General features: G+C 31.9%; 9 protein-coding genes across 9 annotated transcripts; 6 read left to right on the forward strand and 3 right to left on the reverse strand.

Annotated features, from left to right (window-relative positions):
• Positions 1-54: 54 nt before the first annotated feature.
• Positions 55-2,536, reverse strand: PPL_01935 (uncharacterized protein; the record flags this gene model as incomplete). The annotated part of the gene is made up of 5 exons (XM_020572935.1): positions 55-114; positions 385-424; positions 1,750-1,813; positions 1,905-2,292; positions 2,405-2,536. The coding sequence occupies 5 exons, from the start codon at positions 2,534-2,536 to the stop codon at positions 55-57; spliced, it is 684 nt and encodes a 227-aa protein (XP_020437052.1).
• A 1,728-nt stretch (positions 2,537-4,264) lies between these two features.
• On the forward strand, positions 4,265-7,802 carry manA (alpha-mannosidase; the record flags this gene model as incomplete). The annotated part of the gene is made up of 4 exons (XM_020572936.1): positions 4,265-4,414; positions 4,521-4,973; positions 5,056-7,399; positions 7,729-7,802. The coding sequence occupies 4 exons, from the start codon at positions 4,265-4,267 to the stop codon at positions 7,800-7,802; spliced, it is 3,021 nt and encodes a 1,006-aa protein (XP_020437053.1).
• A 511-nt stretch (positions 7,803-8,313) lies between these two features.
• Positions 8,314-9,129, forward strand: PPL_01937 (uncharacterized protein; the record flags this gene model as incomplete). Its single annotated transcript, XM_020572937.1, has 2 exons — positions 8,314-8,761; positions 9,080-9,129. 2 exons carry the CDS (start codon positions 8,314-8,316, stop codon positions 9,127-9,129), a joined length of 498 nt encoding a protein of 165 aa, XP_020437054.1.
• Positions 9,130-9,876: 747 nt separating this feature from the next.
• PPL_01938 (MORN repeat-containing protein) lies at positions 9,877-15,092 on the forward strand (the record flags this gene model as incomplete). Its single annotated transcript, XM_020572938.1, has 7 exons — positions 9,877-9,960; positions 10,038-12,930; positions 12,998-13,402; positions 13,502-13,747; positions 13,829-14,116; positions 14,194-14,714; positions 14,952-15,092. The coding sequence occupies 7 exons, from the start codon at positions 9,877-9,879 to the stop codon at positions 15,090-15,092; spliced, it is 4,578 nt and encodes a 1,525-aa protein (XP_020437055.1).
• Positions 15,093-15,169: 77 nt separating this feature from the next.
• Positions 15,170-17,054, reverse strand: PPL_01939 (uncharacterized protein; the record flags this gene model as incomplete). Its single annotated transcript, XM_020572939.1, has 2 exons — positions 15,170-16,572; positions 16,976-17,054. 2 exons carry the CDS (start codon positions 17,052-17,054, stop codon positions 15,170-15,172), a joined length of 1,482 nt encoding a protein of 493 aa, XP_020437056.1.
• Positions 17,055-17,420: 366 nt separating this feature from the next.
• Positions 17,421-17,989, forward strand: PPL_01940 (uncharacterized protein; the record flags this gene model as incomplete). The annotated part of the gene is made up of 2 exons (XM_020572940.1): positions 17,421-17,822; positions 17,888-17,989. 2 exons carry the CDS (start codon positions 17,421-17,423, stop codon positions 17,987-17,989), a joined length of 504 nt encoding a protein of 167 aa, XP_020437057.1.
• A 162-nt stretch (positions 17,990-18,151) lies between these two features.
• On the forward strand, positions 18,152-21,655 carry PPL_01941 (uncharacterized protein; the record flags this gene model as incomplete). Its single annotated transcript, XM_020572941.1, has 5 exons — positions 18,152-18,479; positions 18,551-19,224; positions 19,327-19,561; positions 20,076-20,315; positions 20,382-21,655. 5 exons carry the CDS (start codon positions 18,152-18,154, stop codon positions 21,653-21,655), a joined length of 2,751 nt encoding a protein of 916 aa, XP_020437058.1.
• Positions 21,656-22,397: 742 nt separating this feature from the next.
• On the reverse strand, positions 22,398-24,634 carry PPL_01942 (uncharacterized protein; the record flags this gene model as incomplete). Its single annotated transcript, XM_020572942.1, has 5 exons — positions 22,398-23,134; positions 23,282-23,606; positions 23,662-23,962; positions 24,040-24,273; positions 24,333-24,634. 5 exons carry the CDS (start codon positions 24,632-24,634, stop codon positions 22,398-22,400), a joined length of 1,899 nt encoding a protein of 632 aa, XP_020437059.1.
• Positions 24,635-26,455: 1,821 nt separating this feature from the next.
• eco1 (ESCO family N-acetyltransferase) lies at positions 26,456-27,921 on the forward strand (the record flags this gene model as incomplete). Its single annotated transcript, XM_020572943.1, has 2 exons — positions 26,456-27,298; positions 27,379-27,921. 2 exons carry the CDS (start codon positions 26,456-26,458, stop codon positions 27,919-27,921), a joined length of 1,386 nt encoding a protein of 461 aa, XP_020437060.1.
• Positions 27,922-27,928: the final 7 nt, after the last annotated feature.

A 27,928-nucleotide genomic window follows, 5' to 3' on the forward strand; every position in this document is an offset into this window, starting at 1 on the left:
GTTTTTTGAAAATTGTGTTTGTAAGAAGGAAGAAAACTAAATAAGTGGAATTATTTAAAGATGATGTGAATGTTGAATTGAATTTGAAACTTGAGTATTTATAGTTTTGGATAGCTATTGTTAATTGTAAAAAATTAATATTGCATGTATTATATATTGGTATAATATAGTATGTTGTGGCATGGTATGATCGTCAATCACATATGATATCTCGAAATAATACAAAAAAAAAAAAAAAACATTAGTGATTTTAAAGTCAGAAGGATAGTTTGATAGAGAGTGTGGGGAGGGTGAATATATTCAAAGTTAAATTAATTAGAATTTCAATGTTTAACAAACAATTGTGATTAAAATGGATCAGAGAGGCAAACATTCCATATATACATGTACAATATCAAACATTAAAACATCTCTACACCACACACTTTGTTAAAAAAAACTTTTTAAAAGTGTTAATTGAAATTCTCACATTTTATTTGATTTTCTATGTTTGTGTTTGTTTAATTTTTTTGTGTGGAACAGCCTACAATGAATTAGATTGTAACAAATTTAAAATAATTAATTTAAAAGTTGAAAAAGTATTTCCAATCTTAAATAGAAACACAACAAAAATCAATTTAACTCACACACTTAACACTAAAAAACAAAAACAGAATATAGGAATGCATAGATAGATTGGTACCACTTAACACATGTTGTATACAACACAACTTTCGATAGTGTTTTAAGATTACTTAATTTAGTATTGTTACTCCTTCATCATCATCAGTTATATAATTGTAAAAAAAAAAACAAAAAAAACAAAAACAAAACAAACAAAATAAAGAGTAAATAGTAGAGGAAATCAACTATTAAACTTTGAGAATATTTAAATAGATGATATTAAACACACAATTTTCGACCAATTTACCAGGTTGATGTTGAAACAAAAACAATGATGAATGATGAATGTACAATTACTAACATCTAGATAGCTTTATTTATCTTATTGACAAGGAACAACAACACCATTTTTACAAACATACTAAAGTTGTTTGTTTTTTTTAATATCAACTTTAAAGTTGTTTGTTTTTTTTAATAGAAAAAAATAGAAAGAGAAAAAAGTATACTTTAAAGTTTGATTATGTTTGGAAAAAAAGAATTATTAATATAAACTATAAAATCTAACTAACTATGATTTTTAAAAGTTTTTTAACCTTTTTTAGTAGTTTTTTAAATTAATTGAATTACTAAAACCAAATAACAAAAATTAACCTTTTTTTTTGAATGAGTAACTACTAAAATAGGTATTGGAATTAATAAAACGATTGGTTTATTAGGTTGGAGGTTTTTTTTGGATTACAAAATTAAATAAGACTGTTATTTCTATTGTAATTTTTAAATAAATAAAGAAAAATCCAATACCATTCTCAAGAATCTATAATGATTTAATCAATTCTGGTTGGTATGAAAATGATTTAACTTTTTGTTTTTTTTTTTGCTTTGGTTTACCCAATTTGGTTGATTTGATTTGATTTGTTGGTCAAGTTGAGTTTGATACATGCTGTAGTTGGTTGATTGTATTGTTATGTTATGATAATTTATGTTACTTAAAGTAAAAAGATATCTGTTCTGTTCTGTTATGTTGTTTGTTTGTCTTTGTTATCTGTTGTTTACGCAATTAAATATTACTATTCTTTGTATTATGATTATTATTATGATTATTATTATTATTTTGATTCATTATATAAATTAGGATCTATCTTATACATATTTCCATATTGTATGGATGGTGTTTGTTTCTTATCGACTTCGACTACACAAACTGACATTGCTAAAAAATGAATGAATGAATGAATTGGTGGTTAGTGTGTTTTCATGCAATGAATTACAATAAAACAAAGATAAACTAGCTATCTACTTACTATTCTCATCTATAACTCTGTAGGTAACTAAAACGGTTGATTGTGGTTGGAAAAAGTTGAGTACTGCGACGTTGGTCGACGGTAGGTATTTACCGTGACAAACCGTTCCGATGTAGGTCCACTCGAGGTAGGTCTCTGTGTTCTTTGGCGCCTGTACACACTTCATTGAGTAACCGAATCGCAGTTCACTCTTCTCTAGACTCTTTCCGAAACTCCATTTCAAGTGACGTGCACTCGGATCGTTGTCGTATCCTCTGTATTCCTCGATCATCACCACCGTATTACTAGTTCTGATGTGTGGAAACAATCCACCAAATTCCTTCCACTCTAAATTTCTCTTCCATGTACCTATTAAATAGCTATAGAAATCATTATCTGGTATTTGATACTAAACATGTAAATAACAACAACAACAACAACATTATATCAATATTAGTCAACTACATTTCTTTTGTTATTCTTTGTTATGCTTTGTTTTGTTTTGTTTTTAGAATTCATACTCTTAATGGTTTAGGTACTGAATCTGTTGCTTCATCCGTTGAATTTTGTTGTGGAGATGATCTATTAGGTGATTGATTATTACCATTCGCATTTAAAACAGGTGTAATACTAATCTTTCTCCAATTATCCATTCTTAAATCTTTATATATAATTTGATCAAACTTTATCTGTTTTATTCTTTATGTTTTTATTATTTTTATTTCAGAATACAAATAAAATTAAAGTTGATTTTGATTGGGTGTTGCTTTGATAGTTTGATAATAGTGCTAAGAAACTGCGTGATGATTGATAACTATGTAAATTGGTGGTTTGGTTTTTTATATTTTTTTGTTTATATTTTAAATTTTTGTTTTATTTTTAAATAAAAACATTACTACTGCACATTTATAATAATTTTTAAATAAACAAATAAGCTGACCAGGTGTAATAATAACTAGTTAGGGCATCACACAAACACAACAATCACACAAAAATGAAATTTAATTTTAGTTTTTTTTTTTTAAAAGTTTTTTTTTCTTTTTTTGTAAATTTCAACACCCAGAGAAGAGTACTCTCTCGTCTATGTATATCTGGTTATCTTTACTTTATTTTTATTATTTATATTTATATTTATATGTTAAGTTTGCAAAGTTAATGTTAACATAACACAACATTGATCAATTTATGTATCTACAGCACAGACTTGTCAACTTGCATTCTCAAATGCATATAGGATAAGATATAATATTGATAATTGAAAATAAAAAGATAATCTATCTACAATTATCATATCTATATTTCAAGATAATTTAGATTCGCATTTTTTACTCTTTAGGTTGTAAAATCTTCGGTGTTCCCATTTTTATCAAAACTATCAAAATCAAAAACAAAAAAAAAGATTATTATTTTTAAAGCTTAATAATAATTATTGTTCTTATAAAAAAATCGCATCGAATTGATTGACCTGACCTCTGGTTAACCTAATACCAGGTGGGTTGTTGAAGAAACAAACACACATTATTTCGCTTTTTAAAGATCGAAAAGGTATTGAATTATTACCTGGTGGTTTTGCAAGTTACGGCCGATGAAATGTCTTTAGATTTTGGCAACGAAAGAGGTGTTGCGGACCGATCAGAACAATTTCTAAAGTGTAGCGCAAGAGTGGAGTGGCGTCGTAAACTCTACTCTTTCACAACAAATTGTAGGAGTAAACAAACTCTAAAGGTGACGAAATTCCTTAACTATAAACTCTGTCTCAATTACAAAAATACCATCTTTTTTCTTTTTTTGTGTTTTTATTTAAAGTCCGGTTTTGAAGCAAATGAAATTTACAATAAAAAGAAGATAATTTGTTTTTTTCCCAATAGAGATCAAATTTATAAAAAAAAAAAATATCACAAAAAAAAACAGTTTTTGATTTTTTTTTCTTTAATGCCGCAATTAAAAAAATGTAAAAAAACGGTGGAACTCCTACAAATAGTTTGGCACCCCCAGCCACTTACACAAGGAGCTAGGTATTTTCAATTGCAGAAATTGCAAAACTCCTAAAAGATAAAAAAAAAAAAAAATGATGATCACCATCGAAATGATGTTTTTTGTGTGTGGTGAAATTAAAAACCCCTAAATCAAAAACCATTTAAATAAATAAATTGGGTATGTAAGTACACACAACAATAAAAAATAAAATTTAATATAGTTCTCTTCATAAAAATAATAATCAATAACAATTTCTTTTTTTATTGATTTGTTTTTTTTTTTTACTAATTTAGATAGGATTTGGTCATTTTAGAAAGATTCAATTCTATTCAATTGTGAAAAATCATAAATACATATATTATTTTATCCATATATATAATTAATCAATAGTATATATATATAAAATGAAAATTATAACATTTGCATTGTTGATGCTGGTGGCAACACTTGCAATCACAGCCAATGCAGCAAAGAAAAACAAAATAAATAAACCATATATTGCTCCAATGGGTTCCAATACATTGAATGTTCACATTGTAGCACATACTCATGACGTAAATATCCTTCATTATTTCCATATTCCTTAATTCAATCAGCTGACTAACTTGGAAATTGAAATTTCAATTTTTATTATTAATTTTATTTTTCATTAAATATTAGGATGTTGGATGGTTAAAAACTGTAGATGAATATTATTATGGTGCTAATATGTCGATTCAATTTGCAGGTGTACAATATACAATTGATAGTGTAGTGGCTGGATTGCTCCAGAATCCAAACAGAAAGTTTATCTATGTGGAGATTGCATTCTTCATGAGATGGTGGCGTGAACAAACCGAAGAGACCCAAAAGGCTGTCACTCAATTGGTCCACAGCGGTCAACTCGAATTTATCAACGGTGGTTGGTGTATGAACGACGAAGCTGCCACCTACTACGACGACATCATCGATCAGATGACCCTCGGACATCAATTCCTAAACGAACACTTTGGTGTCACCCCAAAGATTGGTTGGCACATCGACCCGTTCGGACACTCCAACACTCAAGCTACCATTTTCGGTAATATTGGATTCGATGCCTTTATTATTGGCCGTATGGATTATCAAGATATTGTAAGTGTATTTTAAATTTAACAAAACTTCCTGAAAAAAAAAAAACTGGAAACTGACCAAAAAAAATTACTTTTTTCCGCAGGATACTAGATTAGCAAATAAACAAATGGAATTTATGTGGAGAGGATCAAAGAGTACTCCAGAATATCAAGTATTCACCAGTGTTTTGAGAGCTATGTATTGCACTCCATGGGGATTTAACTTTGAGGGTGGAGATGATCCCATTCAAGACGATCCAAACTTATTCAACTACAATATCCAAGAGAGAGCCGAAGCATTCATTGCTGTTGCTCAAGAGTACTCCACTCACTACCGTACCAACAATGTTTTGATTCCATTCGGTTGTGACTTCCAATACATGAATGCCAACATGTACTTTAAGAACATCGATAAGCTTCTCGAATACATCAACGCCAACCCACAATACGGTATCAACGTTCTCTATTCCACTCCATCGATTTACATCGACGCTGTCAACGCTGCAGGACTCACCTGGCAAGTAAAGACCGACGACTTGTTCCCATACGCCGACAACCAATATTCCTATTGGACCGGTTACTTTGTCAGTCGTCCAGCTCTCAAGGGTTATGTCCGTCAATCGAACGCATTGCTCCATGTCGCCGAACAACTTTTGGTCACTTCATCGGACGCCATTCCATCTGTCCAACAGTCGGAATACAACAACGTCGGTGTTCTCCGTGAAGCTTTGGGTGTCGCCCAACATCACGATGCCGTCGCCGGTACCGAACAACAACACGTCGCCTACGACTATGCCGAGCGTCTCTCGATCGGACAATACTCTACCTACGACGCCCTCGACAGTGTTGTCTCCCAACTCCTCACCCAATCCTCGCCAGCTACTGCCCCAACCCCAAGCATTCTTTTCTGTCCACTCTTGAACGAGTCTGCCTGTCCAGTTTTAGATTTGCTCGCCTACGGAACCTCAGTCCCAATCGTTCTCTACAACTCACTCTCATGGACACGTGATGAATACGTTCGTTTCCCAATCCCAATCTCAACCGTCTCTGTTTCCACTAGCTCCGGTACTGTGCCATCGCAAACCACCTTGGAATTGGACGGAACTACCTGGGTATCTTTCACAGCCCACGTTCCACCAATGGGATACAACACATACATCGTTTCACCATCGTCCAACACCGAGAACAACGAAATCTCAGAAGCCAAGAAGATCGCAAAGTCTGCACAACTCTATGAAACCGTCTTATCGAATCCATTCATTTCCGTGCGTTTCGACAGTGTTTCTGGTGCTCTCCTCTCAATTACCAACGTTACCTCTGGTGCATTCATCAACATCACTCAAGAGTATCTCTTCTACTCACCATCGGTCGGTGACAACTCCTCGACCCAATGTGACGGTGCCTACATTTTCCGTCCAATCGGTGCCGACGCCCACCAATTCCTCACTTCCAACCCACAGGTTTCATTGGTCCAAGGTCCACAAGTTCAAACTCTAACTCGTTTCTGGAATGAAAACATGATTCAGGTGTTCCGTCTCTACACCAACGTTGACTACTTGGAGGTTGAAGAAACCGTTGGTCCCATCGACATTGCCGACGGTCTCGGTAAGGAGGTGATCACCCGTTTCAACACTTCTCTCAACACCAACAACACCTGGTATTCCGATTCCAACGGTATGGAAATGGTGCAACGTATCATCGACTATCGTTTCTCATGGGAGTACGTCAATGTCCAGCCGGTCGCCGGTAACTACGTGCCATTGAACGCCATCACCTACATCCAAGACACCGAGCAACAACTGCAACTCACATTCTTGACCGATCGTTCACGTTCGTGTGCATCGCTCGGTAACGGTGAGCTCGAAATGATGTTGCATCGTCGTACTCTGATGGACGACGGTCGTGGTGTCGGTGAGCCAATGAACGAATCCACTCAGATCATCACAACGACTAAGATTGTTTTCCACCCAATTGGCAACGCCGCCCAGCAATACTACCGTCCACGTGCACTCGAGCACGCACACCCACTCTACCCAATGTTCACAACCACTCAACAATCGAACAACGTTTGGAACAGCCAATACCAAGGTAGCTACTCGCCATTGAATTTCGACTTGCCCGAAGGCATCCGTTTGCACACACTTCAATGGTTGGACAGCTCCGACCCCTCTGTGATCTTGCGTCTCCAGAATATCTATGCAATCGACGGTCAAGACACTGTCAACACTCAACCGGTTACTGTCGACCTCTCCAATTTGTTCTCGTTCTTCACCATCACCTCAGTCACTGAAATGAATCTCTCAGCGACAATGAAATTGTCTAGCGTTAACCGTCTCGTTTGGAAGACTGCCACCGAAGTTGAATCTACCAAGACCACCGGAATCACCGATGATTTCACAATCACCGTTTCCCCAATGGATGTTAGAACCTTTATCATCACATTAGAAAGTAACTAGATCTAATATATATAATAAACTTGTTAAATAAATAAATTATTTTGTTAAAAAAAAACTCGACAACCATTGATCTTTTTTATTATTCCAAGTATCTGAAAAAAAACTAGTTTTTATCCATCAAAATGGTTGATTATTCAAAAGTGATATATTTCCAATAAGGAATTTAACATTGTGTAAATCAGAAATCTTTTCATATGACAGGTATTATCTATTTCATAATTCAAACATAGTCTTTTAAAAAATAAATAAAATAAATAAATTATATTAATAATAAAATAAAATATTTTAAGAGAATCAACCACTTTGATATATTTATTTCAGTACAAATATGTATAAAAAGGGGATTTGAGTCAAGTGAGAATGGTTGTGGTTTTAAAATATTTAAAGAGTGTTGAACATATGTTCTAAAAAGTGTTTGTTCAACCTTGATTGATTGTTGAAACAGTTAGAATGAAAATTTGATATTTTTCAATTTTATTTTTATTATCTATTGTTGATATCTCTATTCATTTTTTTTCGAATCGTGATAAAAAAACACATGTTATCTTGCATTAAGCGACTCTATTAATTATATACATAATTTTATTTTTGTTACAAAAAATAAGATTAAAAGGAAGGTTTGCCTCAAATTAAAATGAACATTCACAAATTATTGTAAAGAATTCTATTTTTTAAAATACTTTCCACTCCCTCAAGTATCTTTAAAGAGATTGATAAACCAATAAGTATAAATTAAATAAAATTAACATGAATATTGTATATTTTAAATATTTAATGAAGTTTTTATAATCCTAACTTATAAAAACTACAATTTCATTATTTTTTTTACTTTAATCATTAAAATCCCCATTTAACTTTTAACTTTCTATTTCTTTTATTATAAATAAATATTTTAATAATAAAAAAATGTCAAAACAATCAATCTTTTTAATTTTATTATTAAATATTCTATCTTGCTCTTTGGTACAGAGTGGTGATTGTATTCAGCAATTGGCAAAATATATGGATTTTGAAGATCATACAATACAGATGACAGCTGTCATGAAAACAGGTCAAGTTTATTACACTCGTCAAAGGATCACTGGATATCCAATTGGGACTTCCCCAAATTTAAATTTCATAACAAACATCGATAATTTCCCGGTGAGGAGTGCCGATGACAATAAGTGTGTTAATGGTGGAACTTCTCAGCCATTTACCAAACCTATCACCAGTTGCTATGAAAGTTGTTTTAGAATCTATCCATACGGCAAATTCGTATTTCACCCAGTATGGATTCTTCCAGGTGACTCTGGCTACGTCTTCAATTTGACTTGCACTCCCAATTCCTCTGTGATGTATGGTCAATCACAAGGCAATTTTTTCACTATCAGTTTCTTAAATCAAACAGTTAACTCTGGTTGTTAACCATCAATTACCTACCTATTTTACATTTATTGGGATAAATATTTTAAAGATAAGGAGCATTAATAAAATAAATTTATTGGTTTTAAAAAAAATATAATATCATAAACATATAATTGACTATTAATTCAACTAGTCCAAATCATTTATTATTTAGGTATCTTAAAAAAAAATAGATATCATTATAATTATTATTGTTGATTTTGTATCAATTTAAAAAAAAAAAAATAGTTTTATATTTTGAACTAATAGTTATTATTATTTAAAGTTCACACATCATCGACATTTTTGTCAATCTTAATAGTTGAGATAAATTGAATTCTATGGGGAGAAGTAATAAAAAAAATAAAGAGATGGAAGGGGGTTACTTTACTCCCATAGTGTTTGTTTGTTCAATCATAGATTCCATCAAGTAATAATAAACCATAGTATAGATAAATATGATTATTTGATGAATATATTAGTATCACTAATATACTACAATAAAAAAAACTTTAAAAAAAAAGTAATTAAAAAATGTAAAAAAAAAAAACTATCAATTTATTAAAAAATAAAAAAAATAAAAATTTGCAAAAATTATTTTGTTACCATGTGATTGATCAATCAAAAAATTACATTGTTGTTGATGCATTATTAAGCAAATATATAAATAACCACAACACACACTCACACCCATATATATATATAATATTATTTAATAATATTAAATCAATCACCAATTATTTTACACTATAATTTATATTTACAAAACCAAACAAGTTAAAAAAAATAATATTAATATTCTTTAAGATCAAGAAAGATTAAGATAAGATTAAGTTACAGTACATTTAAAACTTAACAATATAATTCAGGCAAAAAAAAAAAAAAAACTAAAAATAAAAATAAACATAAAACAAAGAGAGAATAGAATAGAGAGAGAGATAAAATAGAGTAATTCATTACAATGAATGATTGATTTGTAAATATATAGGAAGAGAATAATTAACAAACAGTAAAGTTAGTCATATAAATATAAATAATAGATAAATAGTAGATAGATAGTTTAAATACATATATGTATATAAAATGAATTTCGAAGTAATTAGACCATCAACATATCTATATGATGTTATTGTAAAACAAAATACAGATTTACCAAATCATTATCAAGTATGTATATATATATATATATATATGTTGTTTATTATTACAGTTAATAATTAATATTGTTATTTTGATTATTATAGATTCATTCGAATTATGGATTTTATTATGGACAGGTGAATGAATCGATGTATAAAGAGGGTTACGGTGTATTTCTATATTCAACCAGTACCTACTTGGGAAATTGGAAGAATGATCAAAAATTTGGTGAAGGTTCATTGGTTATCAATGATGGATATAGACATAGATATGAAAATAACAGTATCAACAACATTAGAAATAATAGTAGTGCAAGTAGTGTCGGTGTGATACCACCTACTTTGACTATTCAGAGTTTGGTATCACCCTATAAGGGTGCACACTTGGAGCATACACCGGTGATTGCAAACAACCCGTCGTACAGTACGGTGTCGCGTATCAATGAGACATTCGATACCGTAGAGAACACCATGATGGAACTGACGCTACCACAGTATTTGGCGAAGCGCAACTACTACTCTGGCAAATGGCAGAACGGCAAAGCCAATGGAATCGGTTCGTTCCACTTTGCACAAGATCAATCGGTTCATCAAGATTTCTGGAGAAACGGTGTTGCCATTCGTTATATAAATCAAAATCAACAACTTAATTCAATAACAACATCGACAACATCTACAACTTCGACAACATCTGATCAACAACAACAACAGCAACAACAAGTTGAGAAATTAGTACAGAATGAAGAGTTGAAAAAGATGTTGGACGATTGGAAAAAAGTGGTCGGTTCCGACGATGACTTCCCGATATCACGTCCATATCTTGGTGCAATGTCTGTACAGGAATCAAGTTCATTGATGACCTCGCCAACAGATGGTAATAGTACGAATAATACTACTACTACTACTACTGCTACAACAACTCCTACTAATAATACTGGTGATGCAAGACCGGCATTTTTAAAATCAACTAAATCCAGTCGTGACAATCAATATTCACTGAATAGTTTGTCGATAACACCAACACCAACCTCACCAATAAGTGAATCAAAATCACCTGTTTCTACACCTTCCACTGTCAGCTCTCAGATGCAATTCAGTCCGCCAACCGTTGGAAACAATCTAACTTCACAATTGATTCAACAATCGCAATCATCTTCACTATCTCAGTCGGTACCATCGATATCATCATCATCATCATCTTCACCATCACCCAATAATCAACAACAACAACAAGTACAACAAGTACAACTAAATTTAACAAGTAAACAATCATTTGGAGTTATAACATCATCTTATCTGAAAAATAGAATTGAGAATGAAGAAAAGTTCTTCATTGCGCTGATTATGTTCATTTCGAAATGGGAGTTACCGTTGAATGCTATGCTACCGAGTGGCGCTAGTTCGACGCCTGGCAATATGATGCACTCGTCAGGCATTGTCAGTCCAAACTTTATGATTGTCGTTCCCGATATTGAGTCGGCGACATTCCTACCGCTGTCGTCACTGGTCATGCATTGCAACATCATGGAGAAGATGATCTACCGACTCCTTACCGACCCGGAAACACGATCGACTCTCAATCATCACGTCCACCAGCAACACATCAACCCGGGCGGTGCAGAGAACAACAACAACTTGATCACCAGCACTTCGACCGCGTCGACGACACGCGACGAACGCGAGTTGAACAAGTTGATTCCGTTCTGCATCGAGGTGGAAGCCACCGAGGATACCAACAACATCCAGCGGTTCAACATCGACCCGATCGTTGCCAACCTCAAACTCTTCACCAAGCCAATCACCGACTTCAACTCGATACCCTCGTTCCTCGTTCACTACATATGCGACATTGTCTCTGCATTCAAAAAGGACAAACCATTCGAACTCTATTTCCTGAACACTCGATTCCACGCCGTTCAAGAGCAGTTCATCCAATTGATAAACAAGATAGAATCGTACAATAACTCGATATTGGTCAGTCAGCAACAGCAATCGGCGAACATCATACAACAGCAAATTAAAGGAACGTTAAGACCGTCTTCAAGAGGAGTGGTTACCAATCCAAATGGTACAATCAAAATGAATAGTACTACCATTGGTTCATCTAAATTAACAGCCACATCTACAACGACAACAAACTCAACAAATGCAACAAACTCAACAACTACAACAACAACAACTACATCACCATCACCACCAGGACCAAATAGTTCAGTACCGTCACGTCCTAGGAATCAACCGTTTACCATTCAAAAGCAATCTACCATTGACAATATCAATAAGTTCAACATTGCAGAGCAAGAGAAAAACAAAGCGTTGGCCAACTCCTCTTTGTTATCGAAGCGACAACATCTCGATAAATCAACATTGGATTTCGTATATCATTTGTTCCGTTCGTCTTTTGTCATGCCAAGAGCACTCGAAAGTTCAATACAACTACTCGAGTCGATCACCGCCAATATCAACTCACTGAAAGACGCTCTGCGTAAGAGGATAAAGCTATTCAAAGAAGCTGCACAGGTAGATATTCTCATTGCAAAGAGTAATAGTAATAATACAACAACAACAACAACGATTCAATCACAACAACAACAACAACAACAAGTCAATCCACTGGTGGCAAACAACATCGAACATTGTAAAGAATATATGAAGTTGAAAGACCGACAGATTCAACAGTTCATCGAGAGTCAAGATCGTGAACTGGCATTGTTCGACCACACCAGCGATGTCTGTGATAAACTCTGCAAAGTTCTATTCAAACAGCTGCTCAACATCACCATTAAACGACTCACAGTCGCAGCTAATTTCATTCAGAGAATTAACAGTTCAACAAAAGCAAATACAAATAATGAAACAACAACAACAACAACAACTACTACTACAACACAACCACTCTTAACAACAGAGTATATTATTAAATTTATCAAACATATATTTAATATCTCTTCAAAGTTACTAAATATATGTAGTTCTCCTTCATTGTCAAGTGAAAAAGGTAATTATAATTTATTAACATTCTATATCTATATTATATACTAATTAATATCTATCTTTATTTATAGATTTATTAAATAATATCAAACAGTTTATGTCACAACAAAGTAAATTATTTGCTTTACTACCTCAGAAACCAGTGGTACAACAACAACAACAACCGACTGCTGCAGCTACAGCAACTTCGAGTAGTACACCAGATAAATCATCACCTTCACCATCTACATTTAGTTTAGGTGGTCTAATGGGTATATTCTCAAAGAAGAATCTCGAGTTCTTCTCTATCAATGAACCAAATGGAGCGAATGAACAAACTACTACAGCACCAACACCAGCCAACTCTACCAATACAACACCAGCAACAACGCCAACAAAGAAATCAGATCTAGATAAAAGCGCTGATAATATATCATCAACATCGAATAATAATGATACTTCACTTAATACAAGTATAACTATTATTACACCATTAAGTAAGTATAGTAGTATAGTAGAAACAAGCAATCAAATCAAAAATGATGATCTTATGTATCTGTTTATTAATTAATTAATATTATGTTCAAATCAAATAGATAAACTATCAGGTGATATCATTCAAGGAAACTATCATTTGATTCCAATTCTATCTACTTGTGGAGATGAGATGACCATTGCCTATCTAACTACGATTCTCGCTGAAACAAGATCCAGTCTAAAAGAGAAGCCAATAGAGTCAATCAATTATTTAGTTAATGTATTACTTCAAACAACGATGACATGTACATTTAAGACCTATCGTTGTGAAGTTTTCAAAACTATTGCACCACTTGTTAAAATATGTATGTAAAAATAATGGTCGATCAACCATTCACAACAATAATTAAAAATTAACTATTTTTTTAACTCTATAATATATATAGATAAATTAAAAGATGAATTATTTCAAAAGAATAAGGATCTATTAAAGATATTAATGGATACATGTATTAAAGATGAGATATTCATATTCGCACCATATTATTGTATGTTTTTAGCGAATGCATGCGATGACCTCTCTGTGAAATCAAAACAGGAATTCATTGCTATGTTTGGTGTTCAAATGTTCATCGATCTCATGGAGAAAGCCAATTCAAAGATTACAATATCCGGTGCTGATATACTTCGTGCTCAATCTGCTCAAATCCTAATACATTTAGCAAAAGCATCATGTAAGTGACAACAACAATATATATCATTCTTCATGCTTGTACAAGTAACAATTAACATCTTTTTGTTGTTATTTTAGTTGATTGTTTAGCAGATATAAAGAATCGTGGTGGTTTGAGTACGATTTTGGAACTTTGTAAGCTGGGACAGGTATTCTCGCATACCAAGATCGAGGAGACCGATTTGGTGATTGGCGAGTTCTTGGGAGCAGGTGCATTGGCGCGTGTTAACAAGGCGCAGTGGAATGGCAAGGAAGTAGCGGTCAAGATATTCAATGAGGGATCGTATTCATTCCGTTTGGAGGACTTCTTGAAGGAGGTGGCGATCATGGGTTTGATCAACCATCCGAATCTTCTCAAACTCGAAGGTGCTTGTATCATCCCGAGAAATGCGGAATCCACCTTTATGATCGTCACGGAGATCATGCACAAGGGTACACTGCTGGATGTCATCAAGAAGAGTCATCCACTTTCCTACTCGACCATTGTGCGACATGCACTGTCGGTTGCTCGCGGTCTTGACTACCTGCATTCGATCGATATGATTCATCGTGATATCAAAGCTGCCAATATTCTAGTGGATAAACATGATTTCGCAAAGGTAGGTGATTTCGGACTGAGTAGAATCGTGTCGAACGTCAACATGACGGCGGTTGCCGGTACACCGAAATGGGAAGCTCCAGAGTGTCTCTCGGGAGAAGTCTATACTTCGGCTGCTGATGTATACAGCTTTGGAATGATGATGTACGAGATGGTTACAGGTGAAGAACCATACCCCGAAATCCAAACGATCGTTGAACTGGTGCGTACAGTCTACGAAAAGAAAATCAAACCAAAGATTCCAAGCTCCGTACACTCCAGTCTGAGTTCTCTTATCAAAGAATGTCTAAGTCATTCCGCAAAGAAACGTCCTACAATGGTACAAATCCGTGCCAGACTTGAAGAAGCACTAGAAAATCCACCAAAATCAACATACTAAAATGAATAATCTTATTCAAACCACCATTTTTAGTTGTATATAAAATTAATAAATTTATTTTCACATTCTTCTCTTTTTTATTTATTAAATTTAAACAACAATTGTTGTTCTTTCTTGAATTGATTCCAATGATAATTTAAACTATTATTGCTATCTTGATTATTGTTATTGTTATTATCTAGATTATCTTGATGAATGTTATTAAAAAGTATATTATAGTGCTTGTTCATTTGCCATGGAATGTCATCAAAGTCATAGAGAGGTGTTTCTACTTTGAATCTTAGCATAGATTGAATGGATTCTCCTGTAAAAAGAGCGGTGGGAATGAATACTCCAGTTTCAAAGTTTGATATTTTGATTGTTGATTGTCTTTTCGATATCGATCCCCATGATGCTTCTGTAAAGTTGTGACTTCCATGATAGATCCATCGGTCTGTTATCAATACTTTAGAATGAAGTGGTGGATGTGAACTTAAGTTAGTGATGGAGTTGTCAACCTTGGGATCACGCTCGTTGTTGTATTGTAATTTCGATAGCATTTTATTCGATAGCAATAGATCTTTGTCATGATAACGAATGGTTACACTCTCGGTTGCGCCCAGAGGATTATAGGTTATCATCTCATCGATTGTATTAAGTGTAGGGAAAGGCAGTGTAAGATTATCGGTTCCTATTGCAGCTTTGAAACTACTCAGCCATTCTCTAGATGTCATACCGATTGCGCTACTCTGATATACGGCTGTAGCTTTACTCGTAGATTGATACTCCGATGCCAACGATGCCAATTTAGATAGACCGTACTTATTATGACTATATACACCTGGAATAGATGAAACGATATGAATGCCATGTTGGTGTATCATTGAAAAGTCGAATTGATCCAAAGCATTCACTATATGATCATCAGTGAAACCAAGTGATGATAGAATATCAACCAATTCATATTTAAATTGATCTTTGTTATCGTTAATATTGTCTATGTTATTCTTCTTTATTCTTGGAATGTCTACTATGAATATTGTTTGTCCAAGAACTTCCCAGTCGGACCCGGTTAGATTGGAAGATGATATTACAACTCTAATGATTTGTTGATACTCCAATAGTATTATCTTTGAATGAAGTATTCCGATTTGACTTACTAGTAACGGTGGATGAATGATATCAATGGGAAGTGACTTGTTTTCTGACAGTTTAAGACTGATCGTTTGTGAACCATCCAAGAAAGGATTGCCAATCTCTTGCTCCGATCTACCTGAATTGGTACCCTTTGACCGATCATAGTTGATAGCTACCTGACAAAGTGGTAGATGATCATGATCATAACAATCATCAATGACAATACTTAATTGTTTCGCCAACCAATTCCAATCACAAACAAAAGTCGACATTAATATCGAAACTATTCTATCATCTTTATTCTCTGTTTTAAATAAATCTTGAAAAGATAAATCTCTTTCATTATTACTATTATTATTTATAACTTTATTATTAACAAATAATCGTAAACTAAACATATAGAGTAAAAAGAATAAAGAAATGAAAATAATAAATCGCACCAAATATAAAAAAAAAATTGTGTTTCTTTTAAAAACAACAATAGAATCTTTTTGCTTGCCAACAGTTTGATCAATGCATCCAATAGTCAATCATCAAGTGATTCCAACAATCAAGAACTATGTTTTGGTTTTGGAAGAAGAAGAACAACCAACATTATCTTTGGTGACTATAAAAGTAAACAAGCATTTCATAACAAATGAAATTTAATTGGTTATGTTGAAACTTCTTTCTTACAAATAGATTGATTAATTGGTTAATACATCAATTAAAAGTTTTCATGGTTATGATACAGTTGAAATTAATTTTTTTCTCGCATATATATTAACAACCTTTGATAATAAAATGTGATAAATTTACTAATTTATTTGATTGATTATCGTTCTTATTATAAATACGATCAACCATTTTATTTTTGAACAATAATGATCGACAAATCGACTATTTTGTTTTTCCAAACATTTTGGATAGAAAAGGTCGATTTTCATGTGAACTAGTTCACATGATCCTAGGATCAGTACAATCAACAAAGCGAGTATTAAATGACAAGTGATTTAACTGTTATTGGAATTAACTAACAACAAAAAAACTTGATAATTTTTTGCAAACTAATTTTTTTTTTTGTAGAAAAATCAATTGTGAGATATTATCAAACAAATAAATATCTATTGTTATTTGAATTTTTATTAAAGATATTTATCTAAATAAAGTTGATTTGGAATTACTAATTAGATTTTACAATTTATAATATATTTTTGAAATCAAAGAACAAACATGTTAAATAAATATTTATTTGTATTGACAATAATTGTTGGGGTATTTATATTTTTTGTTAATTCACAATCAACACCAACACTTCCAACTTTTCCAACATCATTCTCAGCATATGTCAATGGCTCAGAGGAATACTATTTCGATGCTGAATATCAGAGAGTTAGAACAGAGAACAGTATCTATTTCTATGAAACCGGTCTTGTTTTCTATAGATACTTAGGTTTTTGTTGGAATGAATCATTAGGTGGTGACTTTACACTGTGGAGCTTCCCAACTACCGATGTCATCTTTGAGAAAACAACAACAATCAACGGAATCAATTCAGATCTATTCATTGTCAAGAAAGGTAAAGAAAAAGGTGAATATGCAGTGAGTCACGACGAACCAAGATTACCAGTATTAGTAAGTAAACTAATAAATCAATTTTTTCATTTCTAATTAACTAACTAAAAAAAAATAAATAAAAGTATGATACTTGGTATAGAGGAGAATATCAATTTTCAAACTTTACAGTTAGATCCTATGAAGAATATGAACCTTTCTTTGATATATCACAGTTAGGATGTTAAAAAATATGTCAACAAGCCAAATATTAAGATCTTTAATAAATAATTCTTAAAAATTAGGAACTGTGTTAAAAAGATCAAGTTTTTTTTTTTGCAATTTTTGTTTTTTTTTTAGTAAGACTGATATATTAATGTAAATTTAACGATGATTGGTGTATAAATAAAATGATTAGTTGTAATAATAACGATAATCAATCTAATAGATTAATTAATTTATCACATCTTTTATTATCAAAGATTGTTAGTTATTTAGATGATAATGTAGATAGAATAGTGTTCAGTTTAGTTTGTAAAAGATTGTTCAATGAAAGACAAAGATATCTATCATTTAATACCAATCATATCAAAATCATTAATGATAATAATAATAAATATATACCTTTAAATTCATATAAATCGATAATCATTGATCAAATCAATAGAAAAACTAAATGTAAAGTTGTTGTTGGTGATGAGATTGATATAAATTATTATGATTATATGATATCAAAAGGTAAATTAAATTTATTAAGATAAATAATAGTATATATCAATGATACTTACATCTAAAATTATTTTATTTAGATGAATTAGTTGATATCGATAGATTGAGAACATTAAATATTGATAAAGTAGTTATTGGTTTTGAGCACAATGATGAAAACAAAGGGAATATAAAGAATCTTTATCGATTGGTATCCGATTTGAATATATCAAAGTTAAAGAAGGTTCAATCATTTTCAGCATTGCCAATGAATATTACATCGTTATCATTCCACTGTTTGTTTCGAGAGGATTTAGAACCTGGATGTCTTCCACCAAATTTGAAAACACTTAAGTTTGATCGACAATTTTATCAAGCAATCAAAGCAGGAGTTCTTCCAAACACATTGGTTAAATTGAATTTCAACGAGTCATTCAATCAACCTCTCGAACCAGGAGTATTACCTTCATCTTTGAAGATTCTAAAATTCAAAGATTCCACTTTCCAACAAGATATTAAAGTTGGAACATTTCCACCACAACTCGAAGAACTTGAATTCTCTGGACATTATTTAACTATCGAAGATGGAGCTTTACCTCAGACTCTTAGAATACTTGAATATGCACCAACATCATGGTTACCACAAATCAAAACACTTCCAAATCTCAAGACATTATCGATCAGTTATAACTCACTAGATTCTCAAATCGACTTGAGTTATCTTCCAACTTCACTCACAAGATTGGAAATATTCGCACCTGTCACATTGGTCAATGTAATGCCACCAACAATCAGATATCTGGACGTGGAGTGTTGTGATTTCGAATTCGATATTATATTCAAAGATCGAACGCTATATCAATTTGATTATCTGAAGTTAAATCCAGACGATGTAGCATCTCTTGATGGATTGAAAATCAAAGAATTAAAACTAGAAATGATGGGATACTACCAGTCTGATACATTGGATATTCCATTTAGTATTGAAACACTTTCTGTTCAATACAAATCGAGATGTATATATGACAAGGAGTTACCAAGTTCAGAAAAGATGATTATTTCCAAAGAGATAGATTGCGTCGATAATCTTCAGAAACAATATGACATGACAGGTAGAAGAGGAGGTTCTATTCAAAGATTGGTCATAATCTGCAATGAATCACTATACTCTCAGATAATAGCAGTTCAGTTTCAATCAATTATCTCTCCTCCAAAAACTTTCATCGAACTCACCGATCTTGGAAAAGAAAAGATCTGGATTCGAATGATTGACAATCAATATTACATTGTTTACTGTCAATCACTCATCATCACAGCTATTGTCCATAAATCACAACTTTACAACTGCATTTTATACTGTACGTATGAAAATCGAGAATTCAATGACGATGTATATTTGGAGTAATAATCGGACATCAAAATAAAATAAAATATAGATAATTCTCATATCTTTTTGTAAAATAAAAATCATCCCTTAAAAAAAAAAAAAAAGGATTTTGATTTGACGAAAAAAGTGATCAATTTTTTTAAAAAATAAAATGATAAGTTGTAATATTGATGATAATCAATCAAATAAATTAGTCAACTTTTCACATCATTTATTATTAAAGATTATTAATTATTTAGATGATAATGTAGATAGAATTGTTTTCAATTTAGTTTGTAAAAAATGGTTCAATGAAAGACATAGATATCTATCTTTTAATACCAATCATGCCAGCATCATTCTTAAAAACAATAATAATTATATACATTTAAATTCATATAAATCAATAATCATTGATCAAATCAACAGAAAAACAAAATGTAAAGTTGTTGTTGGTAATGAATTTAAGATAAACTATTATGATTATATATTATCAATAGGTAATAAAATATCATATTCTAATAAATAGTTAACAATGATACTTACATAAAAATTATTATATTTAGATGAATTAGTTGATATCGATAGATTAAGAACATTAAACATTGATAAAGTAGTTATTGGTTACGAAGAGAATGACGACAACAATGAGAAGATTAAGAATCTTTATCAAATGATATCCGATTTAAATATATCAAAGTTAAAGATGGTTCAAACATTTTCAAGATTACCAATGAATATTACATCGTTATCATTCTACAATTCGCTTAAAGAGAAGTTAAAACCTGGATGTCTTCCACCAAATCTGAAAACACTCAAGTTTGATCGACAATTTAATCAAGCAATCAGTGTAGGAGTTCTTCCAAACACATTGGTTAAATTGAAACTCAACGAGTCATTCAATCAACCTCTCAAACCAGGAGTATTACCTTCATCTTTGAAGATTCTAAAATTCAAATCTTTCAAGGGGTCATCTTTCCAACAAAAAATTAAAGTTGGAACATTTCCACCACAACTCGAAGAACTTGAATTCTCTGGACATTATTCAACTATCGAAGATGGAGCTTTACCTCAGACTCTTAGAATACTACGATATGCACCAACATCATGGTTACCACAAATCAAAACACTTCCAAATCTCAAGACATTATCAATCAGTAGTTATACACTAGATTCTCATTTTGATCTCGGTTGTCTTCCAACTTCACTCACAAGATTGGAAATATTCGCAGATATCAAATTGACCAATGTAATGCCACCAACAATCAGATATTTGGACGTGTACAATTGTGTTTATCGTTTCGATCGTATATTCAAAGATAGATCGCTATATCAATTTGATTATCTCAGGCTAAGACTAAACCAAATAGCATCTCTTGATGGATTTAAAATCAAAGAATTGGAACTACATAGGAAGCCATACAGATCAGTTGATAATATAGTAAAGATTCCATTTGGCATTGAAACACTTTCACTTGAACTCACATCGAAATGTCTATATGACAAGGAGTTACCAAGTTCAGTGAAAAAGTTGATTATTTCCCAAGGTTTAGATAATCAGAAACATAATGACTTTTCATGTGGAGGTTCAATTCAACAATTGATCATAACATGTAATGAATCAATATATTCTAAGAAAATTTCAGCTCATATTACATCAATGATCTTTCCTCCAAATACTTTAATTGAATTCACCGATCTTCGAAATGAAAAGATCTGGATTCGAATGATTGACAATCAATATTACCTTGTTTATTGTCAACCCATCATCACAGCTATTGTCCATAAATCACAACTTCACAAATACTTGCTGTACTGCATTAGTTTATACCGATATTGAATAGTTTATCTTTGTAAGAATAAAAATAACCATATTCACTTATAAATAATTTATGTAAAAAAGAATATTCAGTCAATTCAAATTTATTGGAATTAAAATCGAGAATGTATTTTCTGTTATGAGGACTTTTACCGATCTTGACAATTAGTCCAAACATTACCCACATAAAAGTTAAAGTGGAACACTACTTTGGTTTATCTACAGATCAAAGGTACTACTTTGTTAAGACTTTATGATTCAAGACTAAACTTTGATAGAATCTTTTTCATAACGGGTTGTATTCACAGATAGTTGTTCACAGTCAACTGTTTTATAGGATGATCTAATAATTATTTTACTTGAATATTTCAAAAAAAAGAAACTTGGTATTAACCCCTATTTATTTTAATATTTAAATATTACTCTGGTTGGTCTAAAAAATGCAATTTAGTGAGCACTTGTTAGGCGAAAGGGGTTAACAGTTAAGTTTGTTGTATTAAGCCAATTTTTTTTATTCCAAAAAACAGATAAAATTTTGTCAATCATTGACATCTCACAATGCTGAAATAAAAGAAATCTATAAATTAATATTAAATTAGATTGAACTCATTCACAAGTATTAAAAGTACTAAGAAAGTAAATGAATAACAGTTTCACTGCAAAAGAAATCTATAAAGTTTGTGATAATTGTAGAAAATAAAGAAATCAATATGTTTTCTTCATGCAAAAAAAACCAATCTTTATATTTGGAGGGAGTGAAGAATTAATCTTTGAATGATTTATTTTTTAAAAGTCTTTCTTCTTCGTGGAAATCGTCTTGGTGATGATTCTTTTTGTCGAGTATATATATTTGATTGGGTCTAATTGCGCCGTAGATCAAAATGAATGTACCAACCAAACCGACCAGCCAAGACCATGGATAGTAGTAGTCCTGGTTTGGACCCAGACAATAGTTGAAGAGAAGTACCGACGTTCCAAGACAAAAGAGAATCAGTGAAGTACCAATGGCAGAGAGCGATCCATATTTGAAGCGTTCGGTATAGCCAAACAAAAAGAATGCAAGCGAGGGAATAATACCGGAACCGGGTATGACCAGTGTCCAACCCGGGAACGAACATTCACTTGGCGTCTTTGGCAGGTTATGGCTGACATACGGTGTGAACTCAAAGTAGAAGAAACAGAAATAAGTGAATGCCAATGGGATGACACTTGCTACAAATCCCATACGATAGTCGATTCTTGTGCCCTGTGGACGCTTCAAGAATGACGGTAAAATCGATCTCCTCTCGGGTAGATACTTTATAAACAGCGCAAAGTGGAAACAAATAACCATGGAGAGCGACCAACAAACCGCGAAATAAGCCGATTGTAACAATGAGGTACGATAAAGTATGCGATTCGACGATTGAAATTCATTGTTATTATCGCTACTCGTACTGCTGGCTCCAACTTGACTGTCAGTGCTGCCACTGCCACTTCCACTGTCGGTGCCATTGTTGGCTGGATGGAAATTAGATCGAGCAGCCTGGCTCAGAGGGAATGGGAAATTGAATGCGAAATACTGCCAAAGATCGAGTGAGAATAGAACAGTCCAGATTAAGGCGATGCTCATCAAGCTTACCGAACAATAGAATCCTGCTTTCATACCACTGTATCGCTTGATATTATGTTTCATCAGTGGGTAGAGTGCGAATATATTCAAAACGAAACCCAAGAAGAAATGTCGCCACTTTGAATATATCACTGGTTTAATTCTATCGGGCGGGATATACTGTATGTTCTGTTCTTCGTAGTCGTACTCCTCGACATCCTGAGAGATGACAACACAATTTCTCGAATAGATTTCCAAATTCAACAGATTATAGGTTGTCCTTATCAATATCGATACACCACCACATCCCAACAACAAGAGAATACACATCGGTGTCCAATATTGTGAAAATATTACAATTAAATAAACTACAAATGGTGACTATTTAAAATACACATTAATATAAACTAACCTAAACCAATCTATTTCAATTTACCTTTAAAAATATAATTAAAAAACCAATTGCTAATTGACCACCATATCTAAATCTTTTGTTTATACCATGTGCCATTGTTAGGTACATAACACCAAAGTAGTTGAATACCAAACCAATTGCCAAACCTTTCCAATAGTCGTTGATAGTTCCAGGTGCATCTCCTTTTGTTCCTATTCTATTCCAACAGGTTCTGAGCATCAATCTGAGTGTGATAAGCATTCCATTCAACAAACCAAGTCCAGCACCAACTCTTGTCAGTATACCACTCATCTCTGGATATCTACAAACTGCATGAGGTGTACTAAACAAAATCAATCAAATTGACAATCGATTAATATCTAATATTACAATATACAAATAAATAACTATTAAACATACGTCTCTTCATCGGTATATACAGCTTTGAAGTCACATGCTCCAACACGAAGAGGACAACGAATCTTGGCTTGATCTTGATTGTCTTGATAGGTATAGTCCAAGTTGTTAATCCATCTATTGGAAACATCCAAACAACTATGATCACATGTATCACCAGGTTTCAATCCGACACATCCGATCTGTGCAATATTAACTGATAAATTATAATCTGGAATTGGTCGATATTGTAGTGCACTAATATATATGAGTTAGTTTTTAGCTATATTCTTAATAATGAAAATACTGATAGTTACGCATCACAATTGATTGCTAATTGAGACTGTACGAATGCTCTACAGGTTGGATCGTTCGAACAAGTCTGGTTGGCAGCTTGGAACACCCAGGAATCGACGGGTGTATAGATGGATGCGCACGCACAGCACGATGGCAGCGATCCGTATTGCGGTTGAATAGTATAGTACAAGTATAAAATGAGCAGCGGGAAGTAGATAATCATTATAATACCTGCCAGAGGATTCCTACTTCCCTTCTTCTCCTCTTTGAACTTTGGATTTAAATCCATGTTCTCGAGGAACTCAATTGTTTTCTCCATCATTTTTTTCTATGATATGATTCGTTGTTTTTCTTTATAGGTTATCTATATCTATAACTAACTAACTTTACTAGAACTTAAATTCTAATCAAAGAAAATCAATAAAACATAACTTTACAAAACTAAACTATCTAAACTAAACTAAAATTAAAACTAATTAATCTAAGTATATATAAATAAATAAATAAATAAAAATTTACAAATTATATATTATCTTATCTATATTATATTATCGAAAGATCTAAAAGTGATAATATAAATAAACAATGCAATAATGTTATCGTAATAAATAAAGAGAAAGAAACAAACACAACACAACACACACAACTCTTTGAAATATTTGTAAAAACTTGTTTGATTTTCTGTAGGTTTTATTAAAAATATTAATAATATGAATAAATAAAATGGTTTTTGTTTTTTATTACTACCATGCAAAGTTAAAGGTTAAAAATGAAAGATGCCCGATAATAAAAAGGTATTAATTTTTCGATTTTCACAGTGATTTTCAAATTTCATTGAGGTGGGATTTTTTAAAAAAAAATCTATAGGCTGAAAATTTATCCTGGGAAATCGTTGACAAAAAATACAAATTAATTCAAATAAAAAGAAAAGTTTAATTATTATTAAAAAAATAGAAGTTTGAAAGATTAATTTTTATTTATTTATCATTATCATATATATTATCAAGTAAAGAAATAAATGAAAACTTCAAATGTAACTACAAATTAATGTAACTAAGATTATCAAACAAGATCATCGTTTGACATTTTCAAAACATATTGATTGATTCATTTAAAAGAATATTCAAAAGGTTTATTTTAATAATTAAACATTTTTTTCAACATATATTTTTAAAAGAGGTGTAAAGAATGAAACAAATTGTGTTATGGTGATATGATTAGAATGCACCAAAAACAACCACAACCACATCCATCACAACCGAATCCAGATGAACCACCACCAAAGACATTGAGATCACCAAAGATAATGTTGGTTGTTCTTCTTCTTCTTCCAAAACCAAAACATTGTTCTTGATTGTTGGAGTCACTTGATGATTGACCATTTGATGCATTGATCAAACTGTTGGCAACACTCTCCAATGAATTACCACCACCAATCATTGAAATAGATTCTATTGTTGTTTTTAACAGAAACATAGTAAAAATTAGTTATTTATTAATTTTATTTACAATAAGGATAATATTGTAGTATACATACTGATAAGAGTCATTTGTATTTATTACTTTACTGTTTAAAAAGTTTGTATTTGATGTTTGAAAAATATTCAATTGATCATCAATATTTATACTCAAACTCTAGACTATAAACTAAAACAAACATTTGACAAAAAATGAAATTTGATTAGATTTACTTATTTTAGCTGACAAACACAGAAATGGTACTTTTATATCATTTTTTATTATTAATACAAATAGATTGAATACTATCGATTAAAACTAACACTTGAATAAAAATAGAAAATGTCGCTAACTTGGCACGAAACCGATTTGATACAGGGCTTGTTCAATCGCTTCTCTCGAACAAAGCTATATTAAATTTCTATTTTCATTCAATAAATGTTACTCTTCTCTTATATATATATATATGTCAATTATCATATGGTGGTGGGTGATTGTTGGTAATCGTGATTATCAAAAAAATTTTAGTGGGAATAATTCAAAAATTTGAATTTTTATATCCGTTGAAAAAAAAGGTGATTTTTTCAAAAAAGAGAGGGAGAGCAGTATCATAAACAATCAATATAAAGTATTTTAAATATTTAATTATTCAAAATAATATTTTAATTTAATCATTAATTAATTTATGACATTGTTAGTATCACAAGTTTCACCAACTAAGGAAATTGGTTTTAAAAGATCTATCGTTGATCTTTTTAAATTAGATAAAAATAATAACGATAACAATGATAATAATTCAGATAGTAACAACAAGCAAGTAGATACAAAGAAAACAAAACTACAACATGATACAGCACATTCTAGTTTAATTAAATCGCTTGCACTCTCACCAGCTAAACCAAAGAAACAACTTAAACAAACAACTTTACAATTAACAACAAAAGTTAATTCTTCATCAAAATCTGAAAAACCAATAAAATTACAATTCACATCATCATCGACATCATCTACCACAGAAGAATCGGAAATAATAAATAAATCAAATAACAGTAATAAAGATAATAATAATAATAATAATAATAATAATAATAATAATAATAATAATAATAATAATAATAATAAAGATAAAGAAGATGATGATTCATCACCGTTTAATTCAACTTCAATTTTGGATTCTTTAATTACAACACCAAGAAAGAATAAGAACTTGGTGGGCGTATCGAGAGATTGGGATTGGAAAGGTGCTTCTCACAAGAAATTTACAGTTTCACCACTTAATTTTATCGATACAAAGGTCGGCAGTGGAGTATCGACACCAAAGAAGAAGAAACAACCGTCTTCTACAATGTACATGGAGTCCACCCAAGACGAATTGGAACAGAGTTTTATAAATGCAGGTCCAAAGAAATTCGGACAGACCATGTGTCCAAAGTGTAAGATGATCTACTTTAAAGGAAGTTCGGAGGATGAGAGAACACATTCCAAACATTGTAATGAGCAATCACAATCTCAAAAGATTACAATCAAGGTAAATTGCTTTATTATTAGTTATATACAATTATTTTTAAATTAATATTAAAATTTCAATTCAATTTGTTTTTTTTCTAGAATTGGAGATCTTCAGCAAAGATTTTAAATTCATTCTCTAATGATGAAGGAATTATTTTGGTATCGAGCGATGAGGAGAACACATTACTTAGGAACAAGTTGGAATCGGTCAAGGCCATGGTTAATAAGGAGCTGGGTTACTTTGATCCTGGAAACGGTGAAGACTCTGCCAGCGATGAGATAGAGGAGAAGTTCTTTTTATATCTGGATGCCGACAGTCGAGTGATTGGTTTTGCAGCAGCTGAGAACGTCACAAGAGGATATCGTATCAAAGAGAATAGCGATACCAACGATCATACCATCCAGTGCGAAGACAATCCAACCAGCATTAAATGTGGAGTCAATCGTATTTGGACTTTGAAATCTAAACTCAGACAAGGAATTGCAACGAAATTGATGGATAGTATTTGTCGTAACATGCTCTATCGATGCTTTATCGAAAAGAACCAGATAGCAACGACCACGCCAACAGCTTCAGGTATGAAATTCTTTGCCAATTATTTCGAAACAACCTATTTCCCATTGTACAAATTGAAAAAATGAAATAAAC

This window comes from Heterostelium album, assembly GCF_000004825.1.
Source record: "Heterostelium album PN500 unplaced genomic scaffold PPL_scaffold2, whole genome shotgun sequence".
NCBI classification, from domain to species: Eukaryota; Evosea; class Eumycetozoa; order Acytosteliales; family Acytosteliaceae; genus Heterostelium; species Heterostelium album.